Genomic DNA, 20195 nt, shown 5'->3' with positions numbered 1-20195 from the left:
CCGCGACCCCGCCCCGCCCGCCCGCTCTCAGGCCCTCCGCACTCCTCCTCGGCATCCGGGTCGGTGCTCGCCCTCGCTGTCCTGTCCCTGGCCCCATGGAGAAGACGGAGCTGATCCAGAAGGCCAAGCTGGCCGAGCAGGCCGAGCGCTACGACGACATGGCCACCTGCATGAAGGCCGTGACGGAGCAGGGCGCCGAGCTGTCCAACGAGGAGCGCAACCTGCTCTCGGTGGCCTACAAGAACGTGGTCGGGGGCCGCAGGTCCGCCTGGAGGGTCATCTCGAGCATCGAGCAGAAGACCGACACCTCCGACAAGAAGCTGCAGCTGATTAAGGACTATCGGGAGAAAGTGGAGTCCGAACTGCGCTCCATCTGCACCACGGTCCTGGTGAGTCCGCGACCGTCCGGGCGGCGGGCGCCGAGGCGCCTTTGTGTGCGGCTCTCCGTGGGGAATTTCCCGGGGACGGGAACGAAGCGGGGGCCGGGGCTTGCCTGGCGCTGTGCCGACGCGCAGAGGGCTGGAGGAGGTTAGCCTTGGCCTCCTTAACGCGTTGTTTCAGTTCTCGAGATGAAGAAGCTGCTTTTTCTTTTCTTTCTTTCTTTTTTTTTTTTTTTTTTCCGGTGGTAAGTATATCTTTCCTAGGTGCTGCGTTGCTCCTCCACCAGATAAGTTTAAACATGAGAGTAGGTTTGTAGAAGGCTGAAAAGCGTTTTCCAGCGTCCTCAGGCGATCTGGGAACCCTTTAAACGTATTGAATCAGCTCGTAGGCTTCAGGCTTCCATTGAAAGAAGGGGCGGGCGCCTTTTCCGTAAAGATCACGTATGTCAGTCGGTTTTCCTCCCAAATCCAGCAATGGAAATTTACTTCGAAACTCTGAATGGGTACCTCGTTTTTCAAGTAAGAGTATCTGTTGAGTTTTTTCCTTGTTAAAAGCGGGGAAGGGGGAGAGTTTGGTAAATGTGAAAAAGGCACAGCTAAATCAAAGGAATAAAACGTCCTGGGAAATTTCGGTGCTTGATACCATTTCTTCGCTGTTACGTAGCTACACGTGAACCCCGAGGTGTTGAAATGAATTCATATCTGGTGTGGAGTAAGCGAGGAAGGCTTTCCAGGATTTGAACTGTCCAGTCTTAGCTAGGGTGGCTTTGGGTGGAGTAGGGTGACTGCTGTATTCACGCTTATTGGTGAGAGCGAGCATTTTTAGCTTTGTCATCGTATGGATCTTTTGATCAGTAAGATAAGTTTTTAAAATGTCAACACCAGCATTATATCCTGAGGTGTTTTAAAGTGTTTTAATACTGCAAAGAGTCATTTCTACTAATAGAATATGAAATAGCCGATGCGGTTGCCTCTTTTAGGTGCCACTTTTCCAGGGGGCCTACTGATTTTTGATGTGTTGGTTCCACGTTGTGTTTTAGGTGGGCTTTGAAAGACAAACATGCCAGATTGGTGATTTTTCAAGGGGGAATAGAGGGGGAAATGCGTCTTGCTCTCCCAACCTTTTCTTCCTTGCCCCTGAGATTCGTGGGGCAGGAATATTTTTTTCTTTCACCTATTTTTCCAGTACAAATAACAGGTGATCTGAACGAAATCATGGCTGATGGAGATAACTGGTAAAGGGGCGAAGGAAGCAGTGCAGAGCATGTGTACGAGGTGGAGAAAACTTTGAGATGATTTGCTTTATGTAGGTGAGATTTTATGTTCACCCATGTCTTAGGTTCCACTCCCTGCCTAGCATAGAGGAGACACTTAGGCTTTTTGAACTGAATTGATTGTATTCAAAAAATTTGCCAACTTGAAAGTGATGGTAGACTTCAGTGGCATACGGTAATGGTTATTGACAACATCCACTCTGTCATCAACGAAGACTGTAAGAGCTCCATATGGTAACGAGAAGCTTTTCTATACATGTTTTACTTTGGGACGCTCTCACAGCATATTTCAATCTCTTTGTTCTGTTATTGTTTTGCAGTTTGTTACTTACCCTGCAGCAATTCAGAATTACCACAAAATTTTTCCTGTTCTCTAGCAAGTTAGCTAGGAATATTTGTTTTATTTTGTAGCTCCTATAAATTTTAGTTTTTCTAATGGCATAAGTAGAGGAGACTTTGCTTAGTTGATAAGTGACTTGAAATAGAGACCAGGTAGATCATTTCAGTAGGAGAGAACCCCTGAAATTAGGACAGATTTTGTTTGTTTGTTTGTTCTGTTTTCTTCGTATATACTAAGTGAAATAGAAGAGTTGATTCATCAGACACCAAGGAATAAATAAAATATTTTTATTAGTGAAATGGCTTAAAAGACTGATTGTGACTTAACGGCCAGCCTCCGAAAAAAGTCCTGAGGAAAGCCCATCGTCAAGTTGGCCGCTGTATTTGAGAGCTCAGCCTGTGCAAGGCACTGTGCTAAGCAGCATGGGGGAGAGCAATGCTGAAAACGGTGGATTTTGTCCTCCAGTAATTTATAATAAGGAGCGCATATGAGAAATACCCAAATGTAAATAATATATAATTCCCGTAAGATGGTTATGAATAAAATGCTGTGTAGTTTAAAGGAAACAGAAACCTCAGGAAAAGCTTTACAAGGAGTGGCTTTTGGAATGAGCATTGAGGGAGGGGGATCAAGGGGGGGGCAGTGTCAATATTCCAAGCAGAAGAAGTATACAGGATGGGCCTTATTCATGGAAGAAGGTTTCTGTATGAAGAGCAGAATATGTGCAGAGCTGGTGTAGGAGAAAAGCCTGTAAAAGAAGGTAGGAACTATATAAGAGAATGTCAGAGGGAATTTTTCTCATTTGATTGACAGTGGGAAGACTCTGAAGATTTTCGAATGAGGTGCAGGTGGCAGTATCTAGAATTCATGGTTTGGGTGCTAATTTCCGGTTTGTAATCTGAACTGATAGATAAGGAAGTGATAGACTAGTGAACAAGAATTTGAGAATTGGTAAATTAGTGATTTAATCAGGAGTTTATCAAATAATGGGGAAAGAAGAATGAAATCTCAAGTTGCTGAACATGAGTACCAAACTTAGGTTTTATCTCTTTTTCCCCCCTTTGGTGAACGGGAAGGAGAATTTAGTGTGGAGGAAGTGGATGACACTGACTTGTTATAGAAGGCTAATAAAGGAGTAACGTGGAGGGATAGGCAAAACTTTGGTTTTAAATAGCAGAGATTCTCAGCCTCATCTTTCTATTTCATAGAGTAGGTTCAGGGTGGAATTATTGGGACTGTTTACTCGAAATGAACATGGCAGACAGCTCTCAACCCTGTTGATAATCACTGTACCGAGAGAGGTTATTGAATTGTGGAGGCAGTAAAAAATGTTAAAATCCAAATATGTAATCTAAAGAGCAAAAGGAATTAACAAGACCCGAATGGCCAAGACCAAACTCTTCGTAGAATCTAAGAGAAGTTAAAGAGGAAGATATTACCAAGGTATCTCTGTCTCTCAGTGTCATTTGTGAAACCAGAGGTTGGGCTAAAATTTCTAAGTCTGTTGCAGTTCTGATACTTTGGGACTGTAGAGTTATATGGTCCCGGTCATTCCACCTGTGCTCTGACTTCCAACTCTAAAATGAGTAGTTTTTATAGTCCAGGTAGAAGAAGAACACGTCACCAATCATTTAAGAAATGTTGAAAAACTAACAACTTCAGTGAAATGTCTTTAGGAAGAGGGGATGCATAAGTCATTGGTGATCCTAGTAAGCAGTGTTGGAAATAGCAAAGTTTAAGTGAAAAAGGTTAATACTGTAAGTTGTATGACAACCGGGCAGTGGTTAAAAACTTGAACAAGGTGTTTAAGAGTCATTAGGAACGGGGGTGTGAGGTAAGGGTAATTGAAGAAATCAGAGGGGTCCACAAAGCCCTTCTGGGACCTGAGAACAAATATCATGTAAGAACAGGACACTTAGAGAATGTAGTTACAGGATAATCTCTGTCTCAGGCAACCCCATGTTATCCTTCTGTGTTAATGGTCTTTTTTTTTTTTTTTTTTTTTTTTTATTTACTTTTGGCTGTGTTGGGTCTTCGTTTCTGTGCGAGGGCTTTCTCTAGTTGTGGCAAGTGGGGGCCACTCTTCATCGCGGTGCGTGGGCCTCTCACTATCGCAGCCCCTCTTGTTGCGGAGCACAGGCTCCAGACGCGCAGGCTCTGTAATTGTGGCTCGCGGGCCTAGTCGCTCCGCGGCATGTGGGATCTTCCCAGACCAGGGCTCGAACCCGTGTCCCCTGCATTGGCAGGCAGATTCTCAACCACTGCGCCACCAGGGAGGCCCTTAATGGTCTTTTTATTAGACTATTTTCAGTAGGTTGCTTTAGTATATATAATGTATAAAAGGTTTCAGGAGTTAAGGTCTATGTCATGAGTTTTTTTTTAAAGTAAGAATCATTTAAAATATATAGAAACTGAAATTTGTCTCTGGTGTGTAAAAGCCCTGTAATCTTAATTCCATAATGTGCTTGAATTTAGTTGTGTTCTAAATTAATCTCTTAATGAAAATATGTCTAGTGCTAGTTGTTATTTTGAAGAAAGACCGATATGTTGTTCCTGATAGTTAATGAGTCTTAATGTAATCTTTTTGACATGATGGAAAAATTATGGGCTCTGGAATCAAGACTGACTGTTTTTGGGCCATTGCTCCGTAACCGTATAATTTTGTGACTGCAGGCAAGTCTCTCTCAGCCTCTGTTTCTTTATCTATAAACTGGTGATGATGGTTCTTACCTTTATAAGCTTGTAGTTAAAATAATAGGTAATAACTGACATTTATTGGGCATTTACTATTATATACTAAGTACTGTTTTAAGCACTTGATATACTCACTGTGTTCCCATTAGTTAGGTTGATAGTATTATTTATGTTTTAAAGTTGAGAAAACGGGGGCATAAGGAAGTTAAGTAACTTGGTCAATATCACAGAACCTAGTGAGTGGTAGAGCACGGATTTGAACCCAGGTGGTGTGACTCCAGATGAAAGTATATGAAACACATTTGGCCCTAAATGACATAGTAGCTGACTAAAGATCACAGTGTTTTGAGGAATTTATACACTTTAATAAATGTTTGTAAGTTAGGAGGGAGGGAGAATAGGTCTGTGGTGGACATAACTCACCTAGTCTATAATTTTGAAGCCCTCCTTATATGCAGGATATTGCAGTAAAATTTTAAAACTTGACTTTTGGATTTTTTGCATTTAGAGTGTCAGCTCCTTGAAGCTAAGAGTTGTTTCTGAAGAGTGAAATGGAATGGAATATTGTACATACAGGCATAGAAGTACAAGGTTTGATCAGTGGTTCTCAGCCAGGGTGAATTTACCCACCAGGGGACATTTGGCAAGTTCTGGAGATAGTTTTTGGTTGTCAGGACTGGGGTGGGAGTGGGGAGATGCTACTGATACACTGTGAGTAGAAACCTAAATGCTGCTAAGCGTCACATAATGCATAGGAAAATCCCCCACCACAAAGAATTACCCAGCCCTAATGTCAGTAATGACTGAGGTTGAGAAACTCTGGTTAGGTTATGAATAAAACAAGCAGTATTAAGTTGTATTGAATTGTATCACACCTGTCCTTTAGATTCTTAATATATTGGCATCTTGTCAGAACCCTTTCTCTAGACTTCAGCTATTTTTTTTTCTTTGTCACTCTTATGTGTATGCTATTTAACTCTGCAGTTCACCTTTCTGGCACTTACTCAGTGGGTCCTGCATTTTCAAAGTTCCACCTCAGGGTTTACCTCCAAGGCCCTGAGCTTTTTTCTTTTAAAAAAAACTGGGCACAGAGAAAAAGGATCCAACTGAAATTATAGTGAAATCTATTTAGGAAGAGGCAGTTAAAATTGATGAACAGCAAATATTCCCCTCTCCTTCATAACTGCCATTAATAGTTTGGCATATGTGGTTCCAGACTTTCGAGCCTGTACTGTGTGTTTATTTGGATGTTGCATAATTATACTAATGCACCACTGAACATTTAGGTTGTAAACAAATTTTCTCTTTTATAAACAACACTGGGAAGGACATCCTTGTTGCGTGCTTTATACTAGGATTTACTGAGGTTAAGTTTTTGGAAATGAAATTTCCAATCAGAAGATACGCATTTTTTTTTTTCCCCAGATAGCCCTCTGAAAAGATTGTATGTGTTTATACTGTCATCAGCTGTTGTTGAGAAAGACCATTTCCCCTTACCCTCTCCAGCACAGACAGTTGTTTGCGGTTAACAAAAATCTAGTGACTGGAAGGGTTGAAATTTTACCTCCTTGTTCAGTTTTGGATGTAATGAGGACTATCTTTGTTCTCACAAAGGGCCGGTTACCAGACTTTTTTTTTTTTTTTGAGTCTCATATACAGTTTCACTTATAAAATGATACCATAGCATGGGATTAGTTAATTCAAGGTGCTTGACAGTTGGGAAATCTGCTTGATCATATTGATGTTTATTTATTCTTTTATGATACTTATCAATACCAATTTTTGTATTTAGCACTAGTTCTTTCAGAGTAACAACAGAAAATATCTTTGTACCATTGACTTTCTAGGTATCGAGGGATGGTAGAGAGGCATCATTTAAAAAGATGAGAAAAGAAAAAAAAACTATAGTTCATCCATTTCTACTTTAATTAAACTCTTAATCCATGGGTAAATCAACAATGAAGGTTCCTGAAATATTTCATGATAAATAATTTGACCAGATTCGAAAACATTGTTTGCATATTGAAGTGTTTAAAGACAAAATGATGATGATACCTAGAACTTCAAAATAATGGGTGAGGGTTATAGATGAAACAAGTGTGTCTGTGAATTAATATAGTTGCAACTGGCTTTAATGGGAATTCATTATACTGTTCTCTCTTCTCTTGTATATGTTTGCAGTTTTCCATAATTAAAAGGTTTTCACCCCTAGAAATTTTCCACTCTTACGTATTTGCACAAGAGGAAAGACCTGTACAAGAATGACCATAGCAGCTTTGTTCTAAGAGCAGAAAACTGAAAGCAGTCCATTAGTAGGAAAAAGGATAAACTGAGGTATATTCATACAGTGGGATACTATTCAGCCGTAAAAAGGAATGGACTACTGACGCATACTATAATGTAGATGAATTTCAAAAACACGCTAAGTGAAAGAAGCTTTGCACAAAATAGTACATAATGTCATTCTATTTATGTGAAATTCTAGAACAAGCAGAAGTAGTCTGTGGGTGAAAAATCAGAAGAGTGGTGGCCTTGGGGGATGGAGGCAGGGACTGACTGAAAGGGGCCAGAGAGAACTTTCTATGGTGATTGTAATGTTCTTTGTGTTGATATGGATTTGCGTTACACATGTATGTGCATTTGTGGAAACTCAGCAAATATGCGCTTAACATTTGTTCATCTCATTGTATGTAAATTTTTGCTTCAAAAGAAAATAAACTCTGGTTAGTGATATTCGTGTACTGATGTCTCAGTTTACACAAAAACTAGTAGAAATGGATGGATATTTGATAAAGCAGTTTGGTAAAAGGTTAATGGTAGGATCTGGGTGGTGGGTATGTGGGTGCTCACTGTAATTGTTGGTTGCTGTATATTAGGGGTATAATATTCTACACGCTATGGTTGAATGCCTTTAATACCTGTAGCAAAAAATATATATATATATAGTGAAACCCAGGTCTTGTTGACCTCAAGATATGAGAACATGTCTCCTCTCCACCTAGGAGATGGCCCTGATGGACTTGGCTTTTGTTTGTATTTGGTGGCAGATGCTAACTAGATTAATGGGGGTACAGAATGCAGTGGAAGACTTACAAAACTGGCCATACTCTGGGGCGGTGGTTCTCAAGCTTCTCGGTCTTAGGATCCCTTTGCACACACTTGAAAATACTGTGGAACCTAAAAAGTTTTGGTTGTGTAGATTATATCTATAGATATTTACATTATTAGAAATTTAAACTGAGGATTTTATAATCCATTTTAGAATAATAAGTCCATTAGAAATTAACATTACTTGTGGTTTTTTTCAATTGTAGTAAAATATACATGATGTAAAATTTACCATTTTAAGCATGCACTTCTATGGCATTTAGTACATTCACACTGTTGTGCAATCGTCACCACCATTCCAGATATTTTTCATCTTCCCCAACTGAAACTCTGTACCCATCAAACACTAACTCCCCATTCTCCCATCCCAGCAACCACCGTTTTGCTTTCTGTCTCTGAAATTGACAACTCTGGATACTTCGTGTAAGTATAATAACATTTTTTTAATAAAAAATGAAATTGAATGAGAAAAGTGGCATTACTTTATAATCTGTTGTAGTATCACGTCTCTTTTAGCTTTTGGAAAACTCCACTCATGAGAGAATGGCAGTGAAAAAGAAAATAGTACCATAATACGTATTATGAAAACGGTTTGAGTTTGTGCCCTTCCCCATCCAAAAAGTTGGGGGGAGGGGTAGAAGTTCTCTGAACACACTTCGAAAATTGCTGCTCTAGGGGCATTCTGTGTGATTGAGCAGTTTCTGAGTAGTGGTCATCATGTGGTGATAATGAAGTTTGTAAAACCTTCCCCTCCCTTCCCATTGCCCAGTTCCTTTACCCCCCAAATTACTCTAGGAATATAGTTTTGGAGACCAGAAAAATCACAGACTTGATAATAAAGAAAAGTTTATTTTAGATATTGGGTAAGAAAGAGTCCCTGTTCATTCCTGAAAAACTGACTTGAGAACTAGTATGTTGGAATGGCTTCTGCTTCCTTATGTTGAGAATGGTAAAGTGAGGTTAATATGATGTCTCACTCCCCAAGACCCAACCCAAAAGCAGATGTGGCATGAATGAAATATGTAGATGATGGGCTTTTGGATCTGGTTGCATTTAGGTTTGAAAGTTAGCTCTTGAAGACAGGAAGTCAGGTTAGTTGATAGCCAACATTGGTTGAAGCATTTCAGTGAAACTTGTCTTTCACGAAGATCTTGACTATCCATTTACATTTTTTCTGTCCAGCTGAACAGTATTCCATGATTTCTTTGTCAGCTGGGCCTTTTGCTTCGGATGGATTTGGCGTGGTGTGGTGCTGAATACATGTTGTAAAATATTCTCAGTTAGTTTACTGACTGCCTTTGACCAGTCTCCTGTATGTTTGCTGCAGGCTTTACTTAGAGAAATGGAGAAACAGTGGTGCAGGTGGTGAGACCATGACTATAAGGACTTCTGTAAATTTAATCTAAATGCTTTATTCTTAAAGGACAGTCTTAGATTGCTCTTTGTAAGTGCCAGGGTGACTGTGGGAAATAAGTGGGAAAGTACGTGAAACTGCTTTAAAACCATAATGATACTGATTTTTAAATCAGACTTTCTACTGTTACTCGTCTAGAATATTTAGTACTCTCATTTTCCTTCTTATTTTGCTCATTCCACCAGACATGACTTGAACACAGCTCAGAGAGGTTTTGCTCTTTTAAAAACTATAGTATTAGATGCCTGCAACTAAACATGTATCAATACATATTAGGTGTTCTAATCGTTCAGCCTGCTGCTCTTTCCAAGTATTTGGCAACACACTTTTAGACCTTCAGTGCTTGTGTTGCTCCCTCAGGATTCTGAGGGACTAGTAAAGAGGTTAGAAAGGTTACAGTAAGGGTTTACGCATCCTTTAATCAGAAAATACTCTATAGATTATTTGGGGACTGATTGCAGAGACCAGGTATTTGATTTTTAAGAATGTCAAAAACTTAAAAAAGAGTTTGGAAGGATTGACTATCCCGTTAATATAGTTAAGCTATATGTAAGTTAATTTTTATGTAATTTAGCCTTTAGTATATTTGAAAAAAATTATGTAATATTTAAACATCAAGGGACTGACATTTGAAATGGGGAATGGTATTTATTGAGGTGACTTTATGTTCCTGAACAAATTGAGATGGGAGTCTTGATCAAACTACCGATGGTCCCCTGGAAATTTTTATCCTCCTGACCTTTCCCACATCTGCCAAGATACTTGGAGTAGAAAAAAACTTGAGAACCATCTAATTAGAGAAAGGATCAAGAGTAACAACTTCAAAAGATTAGGGAAGGAGGTAGGGGAGAGTGCATTGGCCAGGCTCAATGACAGAAGTTGTTAATTTTGATGAAATATGACTTATTTTTTTTTCTTAGGTTGCTTGTGCTTTTGTTGTAATATTTAGGAAACCATTACCTAATCCAAGGTCGTAAAGATTTATACCTGTGCTCTTATCTAAGTGTTTTACCATTTTAGTTCTTACATTCAGACTTTTGGTCCATTTGGAGTTAATTTTTGCATGTGGTGTGACGGGGGGGCCCAACCGTCATTCTTTTCATGTGGCTACTCAAGTTGTCCCAGCACCATTTGTTGAAATATTCATGTATCCTTGATCTGAAATTCTCACCTTATGGGGAAAATAACAAGTGGTTTGGCATAAAAGCTCGCTTAAGGAAAACTTGTGATTGCTCCATTCTTCATGCTCTAGCCAAATTGTTCACCCAAAGCCCTCCATATTTTCTTTCTGTCCCTCTACTCACTGCTTTTCTTGGTTGGAAGGCCTTCCTTCTCCCATTTCTATATGTTGAAATCACACCTATCCTACAAGATATAATTTCGGTGCCACTGCACTTGTTATTATAGTCAGTTACAAATTACAGCCTATTAATACTTTCAGATCTGTTTCCTTCTACTCTCCTATGTGCAATTATGGGTGGATGAGACATGTGTTTACCTGCAAGGAAACTGAGCCATATTGATTTACTTAGTTACATAGGCAGTTAGCTGTGACCTCACATTCAACTCTTCTGGAATAGTGTTCTTTCTGTTCCCTCTGCCTTTCATAGTAAAGCCTTCCTTTATAGACCCTATTCTTCTGAGATCATCTCATCTTTCTCTGGGTTCTCTCTTGTGTGGAAGTCAGGGAGAGTCAAGGCTTTATAAGTCTATGCTCTTCAACTAGAGCAGCTCCCTTTTGTCTCTTTTACTGTTTACTGGTATTGCTTAAAAAAGACTTAGGGCAGGGGGGAGAGAAAATAAACATTTCAAAAAATTTTGAAACCATTACCCTGTTAGATGGAGTCCACGTTCCTTAACAGGACTTAGGAGACCTTCAAGCCTTTCCCTTTAGCTTCCTTTCTCACTACTCATTCCTTCCCTCTGCGTTCCAGCCACATGGAATTACATGGTTCTCTCCTATATTGTGTACTTTCTTAGCTTTGCTCTTATTCTTTCCCCTGTGTAAGCATGGGTTGTTATGTTAATATAATGTTTTATCTTCCACCGTCTAGTAATGAGACGCAATCCTGTATTGTCTGGAGTTTACCAGTGTCCTGAGTTCCTCTTGTGGCTGCATCTGAGTTAGGTCGATATTGGTAAGCTGTAAGGGTGTGTAAGAATAAGGACTTCGTCTGTATTTTTTCTTCTGTATACTATTAAGCACTGCTATATTTTTCAAGGTTGTTTTTTGTGCTGTACCCAGTAGTTCAGTTGAATATAATCAGTAACCCGTGTAAGTTTAGGTGCAAATGCAGATTAATTTTTTTTTTCTTCTTTCTTTTTAAATTTTCTTCTCTTTATGCCCTGTAATCTGGTAGACGAAAGGCTCAACTACAGGGTTGTATGTAATTCAGCTGCAGAGATAAATGTATGTGGCATGGCTTAGCCACAGATGGAAACATTAGTCTGCAAGTAATTGTGTAATTTCTATAACGTAGAAATGGCTTAATTCAATTTGTCATAGACTTACAAAAGACAAAGCTCATGTGAAAGTACAGGTATCTTTGCTATTATCTATTTTTGATAGTTTTCCTAGGATATAGCAAAACTTGACCCATATACTAAGCTAGCAAGGCAATTTTGACCTATTTTTAATTACTTGAACATATTTTCTTTTAGGTATCAAGATGTCTGTCCAGTTGGATTACTTATGACCAAACTAAGATTTGACTTCCTGTTCTGTTTGTTTTGTTTTCTTTTCCTTTTAAGGAACACTCTTGTTTTCTCACTATCATTTGTCATGTTTTACTTTGCAAATTCCAGTGGCTAACGTAGTTTCTGGATACTAGTAAATTGCAAGTTCTCTAAGGGGAAGGAAGTATGGACATTGATGCTTGCCTTGGTTCTTTTGGTAGCACCGATCTGTAAATGTTGGTAGATTGTGGTTGTGTATGTGTATTTGGTTTTGGTGCAGATTGGCAAATTTGGACAGCAGTATTAGTGTTGCCAGTGTATGTATTAAACTGTCCTTCCAAACCTTTACATCTTGGCCAGAGGGTTGGGAACTTTGAGCAGAAGGGATAACATTCGTATCTTGCTGTTGTGGCGACTCAGTATCCAGCTGCTAAAATGTGGAGATAACAGCAGGTCAGAGACAAAGGACTGGACATTACATTTGTTTCTAAGAATATCTGGAATTGGCTCGGCTGCCTTGGGTGAAGTAAGGGGACAAAGAGCATGATTTTCTTTAATATTGACAGATTGCAGTTGACACAAACCTTATTATTTGTCAGAGGCTAAAAACTCTTTCTGTTATATGTCTTCACCACTGCAGTCATAACAGCTGTGTAGCTGTGTTGGAAGATGGGAGGAACATTCTTATACAAGAGAGCATTTTTATTGTTTTTAAGTGCTGATTGTTTAGGAGAGGAGAGAGGGGTGTACTATGCTCACAAAAGGGCCCCTAAAAGGCACCACAGTGCCACAGTAGATGTTGATAGCAGTAGTACTGTCATTGGTGATCATTTCGCCTGGGTCATGGGGTGGCGGTGGCTAGACATCTGATAGACCAGGAGAAAGAGTTTGGAAATAATTGGGGACAGGGACATAGATCAAAGCTTTTTCTCTTTTTGTTGAGAACTTTGAATTCTTTTTATCTGTTTCCTCCCCTTCCCCTTTGCCTTTTTATCTTCTGGGTTTTAGCTCCGTATTTCCTTTTGCCCACAAAAGTAATTAACCGCTTGATTGCATGGACTACTCTGGCTCATTTTACTTTTGCTGTAACTACAGTAGCACATATCATATCCCTTTGGATCTGAGGAATCCATATTAATTTCTCTGACCACGGTGACAGTTCATCGTGTCACATTAGTTCCTATTAATTTTATTAATTTGACACGTATTTCAGGCAATGTTGGACTTTAGGTCTTTTGTTACTTTTAGAATCATATCTCAAAAGTTTGAACGCTTTTTATACGAGGTGGTTTTTAGTCTACACCCTTTCTCCCAGGAAGGCATGTTCACATTCATGAATGTTCCAGAGCTGTTTAAATTTTAGTAAATAGAAATTGGAGATATAAAGAACTTGGTAACACTTTTTCACAGATTTCTGTCCCTCAAATCAGGGTAAGGCAGAATTGTCTGTCTGTCTGTCAGGGTGCCAGATGAGTAACACAGTAGTGTACACTTATGGTCCAGGGTTTGTCTCCTTGGATTTAGGGCCTCCAAATCCACTTCGCTGGCACACTGAGAGGGGGAACTACAGGAGTTACAAATCAGGCAGTCATTGTCTAGCTGTGTTTATTGCTTGAAGGCAGATTTACTGGAGGGACCAAATTAGCATTAGAAGGTTGTTTGATGAGCATAGAAACCAACTAGAGGCAGTAGGTGGATGATCTTAATGACTAGTTACTATCAACACTGCTGTATCCGGCCTCACTCTTGGAAGACTGTTCATAGACCCAAGTACCCGTCTTCTCTGAATAGTGCTGTAGATACTAGCAGTGTTTGCTTTTTCATTAACACCCCCCATACCTGCTGTATTCCCATCACCTAATAATGAGTGTTTTGCTTCTTAGCGCACCACTTTAAGTATTGATATTTGGGAGGCACCTCGTTGTTGCTCCATGCTCTTCCTGCTGGTGCAGGAATGGTAACAGTAGAAATAAGTGTGTATGTCAGTCGGTTGAGACAGTGCTTCCCAGCTCCTTCTGTCTTGTGACACACACAGAATAACCATATTTGTGTGACACACTTGGGAAAATGGATTTCTTCTCCAGCTTCATTCACACTGCTGCTCTGATGGCTGAGGGGATCAGTACTTCTTTATCACTTATATTAGTTGAAAGCTCTAGGTTTAGAGTCTAATCCTGAAGGACCATGAGTGCTAGGCTTTAAGTTTATTCTTTAACAGCCATTGGGATTTTTTTTTTTTTTAATTTTATTTATTTATTTATTTATTTATTTTTGGCTGTGTTGGGTCTTCGTTTCTGTGCGAGGGCTTTCTCTAGTTGCGGCAAGTGGGGGTCACTCTTCATCGCGGTGCGCAGGCCTCTCATGATCGCGGCCTCTCTTGTTGCGGAGCACAGGCTCCAGACGCGCAGGCTCAGCAATTGTGGCTCACGGGCCTAGTTGCTCCGTGGCATGTGGGATCTTCCCGGACCAGGGCTCAAACCCGTGTCCCCTGCATTGGCAGGCAGGCTCTCAACCACTGCGCCACCAGGGAAGCCCCATTGGGATTTTTTGAGCAGGGGATTAACATGTCCAGAATTTATGGTTAATCTTGTAGCAAGATGTAAAATGGATTAGAGAAAGAAGAAACCCTAAAACGTGGTAGATCAGTTAGGTTATTGGATTTTGTAGCAAGATGTAAAATGGATTAGAGAAAGAAGAAACCCTAAAACCTGGTAGATCAGTTAGGTTATTGGATTTTGTAGCAAGATGTAAGATGGATTAGAGAAAGAAGAAACCCTAAAACCTGGTAGATCAGTTAGGTTATTGGATTAGTTGAAGTGAAATGATATGGTTAATTCTGGGTAATAGAAATAGGAATGAGACTGAAAGGATAGATCAGAATACTAGTACAGAGGTACAATCAGTAGGGCTTAACAACTGGTGGTAGGATGGGAAATGGAGAGTGAAAAGTCAAAGGTTGCGGTGATGAGGCTGGGTGGCTAGGAGGTAGGAAGATGGTGAGATAATTAGTAGAAATAAGCAATATAAATATAGAAACAGGTTTGGAAATAAATTTTTTCCTGTTTAAGGCATATTGAGGTCTAGTGGCTATTCATATTTCAAAATGTATACGAATACTTAGCCGTGTCACACTACGGAGAAGTTGGGATTGTGGATGGGGTAGTGGCAGGGGTCACATTACCTCCGTGAGTTTATTGCAATTTATAGTATGACCTTCAGCCTTTTTAACTCAAACACACCAGAATTGAGCTATTTTTGGGGGATAGATCCACAATAATCAAGCTCGTGTGACTGATATATAAAACCAAGAATATTAGTTTATTCATTTACAGTGAGGAATAGCTAGCACAGAGATTGAAGTACTTGTGTTGGCGTGACCAGTAAGTTCTCATTCAGGAGGCAGGTAGACTCACATAGGAATCAACTCATAATGAGGGAGTCGCTTAGTAAATGTGGCATTATAACAAGAGAAGTGGATGGCTTTTCAGATGTTTAATGGCCGTCATCTCCAGGGTAGGGCATGGATGGATCAGTGGATTGATTGACTGTGAGTCACACTCCCCTAGACTATACAGTTATCCCTTAGTATCCAAGGGGGAATGATTCCAGGAGCCCCACGAATACCAAAATCTGCAGATGCTCAGGTCCCTTCCATAAAATGATGTAGTACAGTCAGTAGGGTTGGCCCTCCATATAAGCAACTTCCTGATTATGACTATATATTGGATCCTTTTTCTTCAATGTCTGTAACCCTTTTCTGTTTCCATGCCTCTGAGCGCTGTTCTTTATAATTGACTCATCCTTATTTGTAAAGTAGATTTACTTTACATACTGTCGGATTACAGTCAAGTCTTGCATTCCTATTAATTTGCTATACAAATATATATATATATATATGTGTATTCTAGGCAAAATAAAGTCTTTTCCTTCAGTGGTTTATAGTTAAGAGTGGGGAGATGTGTGTTCCCAAAGTATACTCTGCTTCTTTGAGAAGGTTTCCAAAGTCTTGACTTGGAAAAAATTACATCCACAGGCTTGGGTGACTGTAAATATGGGGGACCAGGGGAGTGAGGCCAAAGAAGCATTAGGATAACACCCAGGTTTCTAACTAGGGCAACTGAGGGCTTTTCTTTCCTAAGACAGAAAATTGAGTAGGGGAGGAGAATCAACAGCAGATTGTATTAGGAAGGCAAATTTAATATGTTTTAGATGAGTAAGGTTTAAAGGGCCAGTGGCCCATCCAGGTGTCAATAAATATAAATAGGAGCACCTTGCCTGGTGCTTAAGAGAAAGACTTGTGTTGTGGTGCGTGGTGATGGAGGTTTGTGTACCAAGCAGTGTTCTAAGTAATTTGTATTGAGTCTTTCAGTCTTCACATCAGGCTGCTGAGAAGTACAGATTGTCATTAACTCTATTTAACAGTAAACTGAGGTATGAGCTGCAAAAGTAAATTGCCCAGCCAGGTAAAGGGCAGATTTGTGAGTAATCAGCATGTAGATAATTGGCTAAAGTCCTGACAATAAATATCTAAAATGAACCCACATCTTGTCAGTTACCTTAAAATGGATAGTGAGCTGTTGAAGTAGTTGAGATCCATGATTATTCTAATGAAACATTTCCTCCTAGTAGCAGATTGTATTATCATAGTTAATTGTCAGATTTTAGAAAGTGTGGTCTCTTAAAGGCGCAGACACTTGTTGGATTAAAGAAGGGGGGCAGGGAGCACATTAACTATCCTTAAAAATTTAGATAATCCTCTAAAAGAGGGTAGGAAAACACGTGTCCTTTACTAGCCAACTCAATCCTTTGCACATACTTAATACGAAAGAACTTTTGTCCTTTTAAATAATCTGAAATACTATGCTCTGCAAACATGAAGTATCACGCATGTATTGTTATTCAGCATCTTGTAATAATTCTGTGTTGTTACAGTTTTGGAAAAGTTGTTTTCATTATTATGACCAGGAATTTTCCACTTACTCAGTATTGTAGTTGCTGTAATTATTCTACTTGGTGACTTCTCTTTTATTCCATTACTTCTTCCTTCCCAACTCTAAAAAGGTTCTTCCAGTAAAGATCTGAGTGAGAACTTCTGTCTTTGTCTGGAAATGTCTTTGTTTTGCTCCTGCTTCTATGTGGTACTTTAATTGGTTTTGGAATTCTAGCTGACAGTTGTTTTTCTCCTCACTTTGAAGATACTTGATTGTTTTCTGATGAAAAATCAACTGTCAGTCATACTCTTGTTTCTTCCTTTATATGTAACGTGTCATTTCTCTGGTTGCTTTTAAGAATTTTCTTGTCTTTGACATTCTGCAATTTTGCCATGATGGTCTGGGTATGAATTTATTTTTATTTTATTTTGCTTGGGATTTAGTGTGCCTTTCCACCTTGAAGATTATTTATATTCGTAACTGGGAGAATCTCAGCTATTATCTCTACATAACATCTCTTCCTCATTCTTTCTGTTTTCTCCTGGGATTCCTGTTGCATATTACCTTAGACATCATATCTTAGACATCTCTTTCTATTTGCATCTTTTGACTTATCCACACTTGTTTCATCTTTTTAGTTCTGTGTGTTCTGTGGCGTTTCCTCAAATATGCCTTCTGTTTTACTTTTTTTTGTCTTTTAATTCTAAAAGCTCTCTCCCCCACCTCCAAGCTACTTTTTCTTAATTCATTGTATACTATTCTTTGTCTTGACTTCTGTTTTGGGTTGTTTTAATCAAGAAAATTTTCAAACTTAACAAAAATAAAGAATGCTGTGATAACCCCCCATGTACCCATTACCCTGCTCTAGCAATTATGAATTTTTTGTTTGTATCCCCAACACACACACACCCATTATTTTGAAGCCAGTCCTGGGCGTCATCCACTTAATCCGTAAATATTAAAATATATATCTTTAAAGGATTCTTTAAAAGAGTCTTTAGACATTTTTAATATACTTATGTTTTATTACACGCTGTTTCATTTTTTAAGCTCTTGGGTACTAACCATCTGTTTGTCTGCTGATCCCTCATTATGGTGGATCTGTCCCTTGATTAGTTTTGTTATTTTTAAGAATTCAGATGTAGTTTTTCCTGTGGAACTTGTGTGTGTGTGCCTTGGATTATGGAAGTGGTTTTGATGATTTGTTTCTGCTGGGCACGCTAAGCCTTGGCCCACACTAAGCCTCGGCCCACAGATTTTCAGCTCGCGGACTCACACATCATGTATGAAATAAAAATTTGAAGAGCACCTGCACAGAACATGTGTTTGGGTTTCAGTTTTTCATGGGGGACGACACCCACATCCACCCACACCCCCAAAAGCCCAGGAAATAGCTTTCTTGCTACTTCTCAGCAGTGATAGACACCGTTTTTCTAGGGTCCTTACCCCCTACACATCACTGTCATTGTGTTGTAAATTTTTACTTTTTTGCTCTAACTTCATTTCCTCTTCCTATCTAGCACTTGAATATCTCCCTTCCTTCCTTTGGAGCTTTGCTGTAATTTTTTCTTCTGTTTTATCTGTTTCTGTTTAGCATTTTGATTATTTTTAGAAGGGAAAGTCTGCTTGGTCTTAACCGTATTGCCACAACCAGAAATCACGTTTCTACCCATCTATTTTAAGGTGAAGAGTCATAAATTTCTTAAATACTCCATACAAGAGTGAGTTAGAGGGGGGTGTGTGTGTGTGTTTTAATCTGATACACTGCTATTCAGGTAGCATTTAATATGTGTTAGCATTTCATCTGGTGAGGTGGACAATACCTAAAAACACATTCAGACTTGTATTTCAATTAGAAGTCTTCTGTTCGTGTATTTGTGCTAAAATCAAATAGTTACATTAACTTGTGCTTCTCACATTTGTCAGAAACGTTGGTAATATTAGATCTGATTTAATATAACAGAAAAATATTAATAAATGCAGTTTTACTGCCAGACAGAGTCTTTATTGTTTAATATTTATTTATTTAATTTACTTATTTACTTGGCTGCACCGGGTCTTAGTTGCGGCACGTGGGATCTTTAGTTTCGGCATGCACGTGGGATCTAGTTCCCTGACCAGGGATCGAACCCGGGCCCCCTGCATTGGGAGCTCGGAGTCGTAACCACTGTGCCACCAGGGAAGTCCCAGACAGAATCTTTAAGTACATGAAGTTATATGAGATACATCTGGAAAATGGACTAATATCATTAACATATATCCCTACATATCAGTAAGGGAAAAAACTCACTGGGGAAATGGCAAAGGATATAACCATACTGTTTAAAGAAAACTGAAAATAAAACTATAGTAAGATGTTTTTCCTTATTGAATTGGAAAAGATAAAAAATGATAATACCTTGGGCTCAGAAGGATGTTGAGAAATTAGAACACTTACACATTGCTAGTGGGGATGTAAATTGAAATTGCCCTGAGGAAGGACAGTTAAACATCTGTCTTCCAAGGATCGAAGGTACATTTGGCACATTGTTGGAAAGAGCAACAGATTTGAAGCAACTTAAATGTTCATCAGAGGAAACTAAATAATTATGGTATGCCCATACAGTGGACATATATAATACTGTTCAGTGTTCTATAGCATGAGGCAGTTATAAACATGAATATGGAATGATCTCAGAGGGATTATTGCACGGAAAAGGCAAGGTGTAGAACAATGTATGTAGTACGCTAACATGAGGGAGGGGGAACGTACATGGATTTTAAATGTTTAAAATATCTGGAAGAACTTACAAGAAACTGGTGAGGGAGGGGAAGAACTGGCCGGCTCAGGATCCAAGGAAGGGAGAGAAACTTTATTTTTCACTTTTGAGTTTTAGGTGATGGACAGTATTACATATTATTTTAATGGAAACCAGAGTCTCACTGTGTGTGAATATACAAGTAAGGGAAGAAGAATCCTGTGAGGTTGAATTTGAATTCTGGATATATCAGTATGAGATGATGATTTTTCAAAAAAAAAAAAAAAATTTGCTGAAGGAGTGAAACAACAGAATGGGGGAGACTTCTTTTTTCCTTATTTAGAAATTTTAGAGTGGTAGTTAATTAACTTGTACATTATTACTTTGATAAAAATAAAGAATTACAAAAACAAATAATTCAAGAAAAGCCCTGTGCCATCTTAAGCCCTGTAATACGTGTGAAATTCTCTTGCTGTTGCATCCATTTCAGTATGTTACCATGTCATGGTTAATGTTCATTTGACAAATAATGAGTCTTGCTCTATGGTAGGCACTGTGCTAAATACTTAACATACCATATACAGAATTTTGTGAATGAGAAATATTAAGGAAACATTTTTATCTAGAAGTTGCTCTGCTT

At 39.1% G+C, this 20195-nt stretch overlaps 1 protein-coding gene across 1 annotated transcript in view; it reads left to right on the top strand.

Moving 5' to 3' along the window:
• Positions 1–20195, top strand: part of YWHAQ (tyrosine 3-monooxygenase/tryptophan 5-monooxygenase activation protein theta) — a 31324-nt gene that overhangs the window by 519 nt on the left and 10610 nt on the right. The window contains exon 2 of the mRNA XM_068564001.1: positions 32–389. Within this exon, the coding sequence (XP_068420102.1) occupies positions 96–389 (294 nt within the window). The 5' untranslated portion in view covers positions 32–95. The remainder of the gene's footprint in view (positions 1–31; positions 390–20195) is intronic.

This window comes from Eschrichtius robustus, chromosome 15 (genome assembly GCF_028021215.1).
Source record: "Eschrichtius robustus isolate mEscRob2 chromosome 15, mEscRob2.pri, whole genome shotgun sequence".
NCBI classification, from domain to species: domain Eukaryota; kingdom Metazoa; phylum Chordata; class Mammalia; order Artiodactyla; family Eschrichtiidae; genus Eschrichtius; species Eschrichtius robustus.
The sequence above is the reverse complement of the archived record's forward strand: the minus strand, read 5'-3'. Positions and strand labels throughout refer to the sequence as shown.